At 38.2% G+C, this 7,169-nt stretch overlaps 1 protein-coding gene across 1 annotated transcript; it reads right to left on the bottom strand.

Annotated features, from left to right (window-relative positions):
- Positions 1-3,525: 3,525 nt before the first annotated feature.
- LOC103710593 lies at positions 3,526-6,257 on the bottom strand. The gene is given in 4 exon segments (XM_008796389.4): positions 3,526-3,593; positions 5,823-5,913; positions 5,915-5,947; positions 5,949-6,257. Coding segments are annotated over 4 exon segments (396 nt in total). The 5' UTR covers positions 6,153-6,257.
- Positions 6,258-7,169: the final 912 nt, after the last annotated feature.

Raw genomic sequence — 7,169 nt, 5'->3', positions numbered from 1 at the left:
GCAGTGCTGCATGGTGTGTAAAGTAGAGGAGACTATTGATCATATTCTTCTGCAGTGCCCGAGGGCGAGAGAGATTTGGAGTAGATCTCCGGTCCCCTTGCCCCAGTCGGTGGAGTCGGCTCAGGCCTTGATGAGTTTATTGAGAGCATCCATGCGGAGCCCAGATTCTGGGAGGAGGTATTTTTAGAGCATATCTGGCTTACCATATTTGGTTGGACAGAATGCTGGCATTTTTGAGGGTAGGAGGATGTCACCGAGGATGGTGGTTGACAAAGCTATATCATAGTCTGGAGAGGTTCATTGCAGGCCTCTACGTTATTTACTGGTGAGATGACTAGGGACATCTGGGGCACTTCACCCGCTTTCACAGCGCCAGGTTCACCCTTGTTTCTTGGGTGCTCCCACCCTTGGTCATCTCAAAGCGAATTTCGATGGGAGTATGTTGGTGGATGGTGTATTTGGAGGGGTTTGGATTTGTGATCCAGGAGATTCCTGGGGCAGGATAGTGGCAGCAGAGGATCAGCGCACGACGGGACTTACAGTTGTTGGGGCAGAGCTTCAGCTGCATGGGAGGGATTGTCTTTTGCGAGTAGAGTCCTCGGTGCCCGAGTGAGTGTTTCTTGAGGGGGACTCCTCTGTGGTGGTTGATTGGATCCGAGGTGTGGACAAATATGGGGATGGCCATCCCCTCATTAGAGAGATTCAGAGACTGGTCAGGAGTTCGGTGGGTTCTAGGTAGCCACGTATTTCGGAAGGCGAACAGGGGCAGCAGACTAGGTTCGCCCTCCTTCGTCGCACGATACTCCGGGGGAGTTCCTTTGGACATCTATAGGAGATATTTCTTCAGCTCTGTACTCTTTACTTTATCGTGATCTAGCAGGATGTACTCACTTTAGAGCTATATAATTTGCCGTTTTGACAAAAAAAACATTAGCAAGAGGAGGCCAAATAAATAAATAATTCATGGCAAATCCTTTCCTCAACTCCAGTCGGTTATGTTCACTCCGGTAGTATTCTATAGGCTGGAGATGAGAAGTTGCCCCTAGCACTTCAAGATATTTTATTTTTTAATTTTTTGGGTGTATCCATATCCGTCAGGTATGATCCACCTACCTTAACAAAAAAAAAAAAAAATCGTTCTTTATTCCTGGCTTACTACCTTGTGGGATCTAATGCTACTTATTTAAAGCAAGATTATAAATTATATACCAAATTGTGTGGGAAAAAATCAATAACAAGAGAGAGTTGTGCTAGTTTGCCTGTAATAGTTTGCTTGTATTTGCGGGCAATCCAAATACTTGTTATAATTGAAAATGCTACAATTAATGGTTGTTGTAAAAATTATAATTATAATTATAATTATTTGATTCGTGATGATAACTCTATAAATGATTTGGTAAAATCACCCTTCTAAAATATTATATTATAACTAGAGATTTTTATAATATTGTATATATTTATCATAATATATTAGATTATTGTTATAAAATTACATATATAGATTATAAAAGGAATCATGATGATAATTATAATAATTAAATAAGCATATTATGATTATAATAGTAATAGCTCATGTTGACCGTTGGAAGGGAGGAGGTTAAAAAAGTCAGTATAAGGGTCTTGTGTAGGAAAGAATGGCGATGCCTTTCGAATCAACCATTTGAACGGATAATTTATGCTCTTAGGTAAATACTACCGAATGGGACCAAAGAATGAGATTAATATCTTGGCAAGTTCTTTGTTACTACTTGTTTTCTTTCTATTTTGTGCCTAAAAGAACAAATTGATCATAGATTTTCAATTATATATATTTATGACAAGTTTGCTATGAAAAAAGCAGTATTTATTTGGTGCCTCCCTTTGCTCTTCTCTACCATATTTGTTTATTTTGTATGACAATCTTTTTGTTTTCTTCTTGAAAGGAGAAATACTTAAAAATATGTATCTGACGAACAAAGTGAATTTTTCAACCCTAAAATTATTAAACCACCAGATAGTAATTTGCTGATGTAGTTTTAATTGTTAATATGCTAAATCCAAAAATCATGGACATTTGCCACGCCGAGTGCTAATTTATAAAGGCTAACAGGATGTGTACTTCTTAATATCTTTTGTTGAGGATTTATCCTTTTTTTTTCAAAGAGTATATAGTGTTGACATTCTCAAAATGCTTTCTATGATGCATTGAATTTTCAGAACATGATTTTGTGAAACATCAACTTGTTCTTGCTGATTTGGCTTTTAGGGTTGCGGCCGCTAATGTCGCAGGAACTGGTAGGTGACATACTCCAAGAGAGCTGGAATACATTTATTTTTTAGTCTATATACTATTAGGTCCCAAAATGAAAACCTAAGAAAACAAGATCCTACTTGAACAGGTGCATAAGTAACATCAGCAGCAGATTATTGGAAACTCAACCACCATAGGCGTGCCCAAAATTGCTCTTTGTGTGCTACAATCTTATTAGTATCAAACAAGCTCCAGCCAACTATTACACATCACATTGCACAAGCAGCTATTATATCTTTTTAATTCAACCAGGTGAAGCAACTTACAGGCTACAGAAGATTGAGACTTCCTCAAATAAAAGGACCAAGCAAAGATGGATCTCAATCTTCCATTAACAACTGCCAAAAGTTTAGAGACTCAGCAAGCCAGTTGTGCTCTACAAAATGAAACCACAGCATTGCCAAAAGTTGCCCGTCTCACAGCAGACTAATAGCAGCTTCAAAGTATGTCATTGCATCGATACCGATAAGCTAATTAACTCATTGAACTCTCAAAGTGGTTTTATAGTTTTGACCTATGAGATCTGTCTGCCAAACTGTGTTATGGAGTGGACATCCCAGAGTCCAAATGTTAAGATTTTAGTGAAATGCTCTGAAAACAACATTCTAACCTAGCCCAAAATTATGCAAACAACAAGAGGTCAAGTTCACAAGCAAGGTTACAAACATGAATAACCTTCAGAACAATGATACATATATGAGCTGAAATTTAATATCACAGTTCGTAAGAAGATGCTACACAAGAAAACAACTTTCTGCACCTCAACCATCACAGCTCTGCTCAACCTTGTGTGAAGCGTCATCCATTGACATTCGGTGCATGCACAATATATACAATAGTGCTTCCGGAACATGATCTTGCACTCAGCATAGTCTCTTACAGGGAATTGTAGGCACCATTTCTTCTTCTCTCAAATGCTTTCCATGTCCGTTATGGCAGCCATACAAGATCCAGTTTTTGGGACAACTGTTTTGAGTTTAGATTGCTCGTTAACTGAAACTGTAGATGAAAAGGCAATCAGTGCGAGCAAAAAAACGTCTATTGGAAATCGAGCATTACTTAAAAGATATGTCACCTGAGTTGCATTCGGTGGTCTTTCTCTTCTTGAATGAGTTATTATCCTCCAACTTTAATCTTCTTTGATACAAAGGCTATCATCATCGCTCAATTGCCCATCCCCAACTTCTAGCACACATGAGTTACCTTCTGTCACCCTGGTCTTTTTGAGTGGGCATTCATTTTCCAACCTGACTTTCCTCTTGAAGATAGGTAATTCCCATCTTCCAAATCAGAAATTGCAATCCTGCAAAAATGAATGTTTAAGAATGTGTACAATTCTGAATGTTTTCCGCCCGCTACCACAGCCCTTTCTAACAGCATATGGAGTCATCTTATAGAATCTTAGTTGTAAAATTGATAATAACAGCGGTATCCAGAAGAACTTGATATGCTAGACTTAATATACCTAATGAAGCGTCATGTAAATACTTTATTTGGCACCTTTTCTGGATTATGATTAATGAATGCAGTGTATAAATAATTGTGCAACCTGTTGGAAACTATATAATTACAAGTAGTCCTAAAATTGAAAAAATTAGGCTCGATAAAGTTTGCTAGAAAGTGACAAAAGTACACGACAAAAATGATGTCAAATTGGCCATTTGTACAAGAAGAACCTTTACATGAACTTAAGTTGACTGGGCATTCTATATAGAAGTGTCAAGAATTGATATGGCATATAGATAATGTTCTAATGTTACTGATAACATGCAGAAGTAACATAAGGTGTCAAAGCATCATTAACAAACAAGGCATTATGAGAACCCACAAATTGAGATGTCCTTGTTACTCTCTCACTACTTCCACCATTATATTTTTGTTTCTAGCCATGTCTATTCACCGAATGAAAAGCATCTTGAGCAATAATAAGCTGAAATATTGATTAGAGGAACCGATATTGCAATTTACTTTTACAAACCAACATCTTTTCACTTGGTCCACTAAATTTCTAGCTTTATAAGAATTGCATAAGGAATCCAAATGAGGTACCAATTCAATTCAGTTCCCTTAAAGAGGCGAAAACTTCAACAGACATGGCTACCCATAATGAGAGAAGCTTTTGTGGCTGGACTTTTGGTTGTAAACTAGACACCCGTTATAGCTGCACTTTCCTAATTGAAGGGATAATTAACAATAGTTTCAATGGAAGCACCTAACACAATTAAGAGAACAGAAGAAAAAAAACAAATGAGTAAGTCCCAATCAAGAGTCCTAATAAATCTATTTCTTGAGATCAGAAAATCAAAGAAAAGGAAGTCCAAAAGTCATCGGCCCACTTCTATCTCTATCTCCAATGAGAAACCCTCCAGCCTTCCTACTCTCCTAAATATTTCTACAAGCAAAAACTCATAGAAACCATAGGTAAATGATGTACAAATTTTGAGATAGATATGCCTCCATGTACTTTTTGGTGTGTAAAGTTTTCTTATGCAATTATCTAATAGTTTATTGCATCCTTTTCTTATCTTTAGTTTGTTTTGTTAAAATCTCAGTGAGCTGGGGAAAACCTAAAGATAAACCGGTTATCATGAATTAATCAGAAACCGATATGAGACTAAACACACACCAATATGGATTCTTGCATACTCCCTCTAGTTAAGTCCCGACATCCTCCCCAGCATAAAGGTCTGAAACCAGTCATAAAACCAATCAAGTTCAATCACTAGCACCACGATCTCATGGTCAACTCTAAAGGGCTTGTATTGCAGTGTCCCTAAGTCCCCACGAGCCATGGACCGAGTTCGCTCTGCCACCATTTATGACAACTAGAACCTCACCCAAAAAACTATCCAGAAGGTGTTATTTGGTTTTTTGACCCTGTATAAATACCTAAGATATTCCTAAGTACACATATGATATGAAGTTAAATACATGCAATCATCACAATAAAGAGACACAGATTATCCAAAATACATAGGAAAGGGACATACACAAAAATCATTGTGAATCAACTTGTCCACCTTCCAAAATTGGTGCTGCATGTATACCTGATGGAAGGTAGAATTTAAAAAGACCAAAACAGAGTTAAATTTCTCCAGGTTCAAAATTGAAATCACATCAAATTGCGCACTGATAAGTCCCTTACAATGCTTCTAGATTACACCTGATCCACATAATAATAATTCATGAATATTATTTTCATCATTAAAGATCCTATCTTCAACAACTAAGACAAAATAAAACCTTAAAGCAAAATCTTGTCCCATTAGCAGACCAGATTTAACTATCAATTCCACAAATCCCACTGCTCTTATTATGTACCCGATCTATTTGATGTCGATGATAATTCTTAATGACCACTACTTCACACCAATACCAACTCTACTCTATGACTCTATCATGCATTAGCAATTCACTGATTACCACCTTGCAATAAATCCTTGGCTCTCACTAACAAAAAGCAATTAAAACAATGAATCGAAATTATTTTAAAAAAACAAAACCTAGGCTCTCCAAATGGAAAAAAACTGACCTTGGGTAGCAGCAGACTTCCCTTGGACGACAACGGCGTCGTGATCGGAGCGGCCGGAGGGGAACCCACGGGAGGCGAAGAAGGAGAGTAGGGGATCCCCAGGTGACGGAGGAGACGAGGTCGGGGGCCGCGGCTGAGGAAGTGGCCGTTGAGCCTCACCGTCGACGGGTCCAGCCCCAGGGCCCGCCCAACAGCTCCCAGGTCCACCCCTCGGTCAGCGGAGACGAAAAGCGTCGCTAGCCTCCCAACGATGCCGCCGCCGCCGCTCGCGGCGGCGAAGAGGAAGAGCTTGGCGGGTCTCTCTCCAGCGCCACCGCTCCCGAGCGGCATCGGAATTCGGAGAAGAGGTATAGCTTTCCAGAGACAGAGAGAACGTCCGTGGCCGGGTCTTCTGCTCTCTCGTTCTCCTTCTGAAGCTCGAAGAGTTCTGGAAGTGTCGGGAGTCGCACCGTGTTTCGAAAGAGGGTCCTCCATAGTCCTATTTGTGGGACCTACTCTCATGGGGTCCACGTGGACGGTCTGGGTACAAGCTGGTGGATTTAATAAATTTTTAGATATTAACATTAATTGACAAAACAATGCTCGAGTAATTTAAAATATTCTCCCGTGCGGTGTATTTCCATTGCAAACTATATATATATATATATATATATATAGGGCTCGTTGGTCTCCGAAAAGCTTTTTTTCTTCTAAAATATAATTTTTGAAAAACACATTCTTAAAAAAAAAATATCTGAAAAGTATTTTTGACATATTTGATTGACAATGAGAAAGTGATAGATTTTCAGAGTACTTATGTTTGGTTGATTATCCACTTTTCCTGAAAAAATTATGGATAATTCCTATTATATTCTTAATAAAAATTAAGTATTTAATGCCTTTTTAATGCTGAAGCGTTTTTTTGGAAAAAAATAAATTTGAATGATTTTCGACTCATGGAAAAAATAATTTTTTCATGTTTCTCATTGGAAGGACTTTCCCATTAAATATGAGAATCATATTTTTATGGAAATACAACTTTCTAATCTCCCTCTTTTGAAAATTCCAACCAAACAAGAGACATCTCATTGCTTTTTCGTTGCCCCACAATTTCCTTCCCTTTCTTTTTTTTTGAACCAAACGAGCCCATAGGTAGTAATGGTAGACTTTCCATCTTGGGTCAACCATGACTGAATCTTGAACCAACTTTTTAATCAACAGGCGTAAAAGGAAAAAATTCCTCCTTGGTTCTCCATGCATGCCAAAAAACTTCAACAATAAAATTAATTTATGCCATCCATCTTACGTTTTAAGACCACCACATACTCTTTTTCATTTTTATCTTGTTGTAACTAAGAGAAGTAACAC

This window comes from Phoenix dactylifera, chromosome 7, assembly GCF_009389715.1.
Source record: "Phoenix dactylifera cultivar Barhee BC4 chromosome 7, palm_55x_up_171113_PBpolish2nd_filt_p, whole genome shotgun sequence".
In the NCBI taxonomy this organism is placed as follows: domain Eukaryota; kingdom Viridiplantae; phylum Streptophyta; class Magnoliopsida; order Arecales; family Arecaceae; genus Phoenix; species Phoenix dactylifera.
This window is presented reverse-complemented; position numbering and strand designations above follow the sequence as displayed.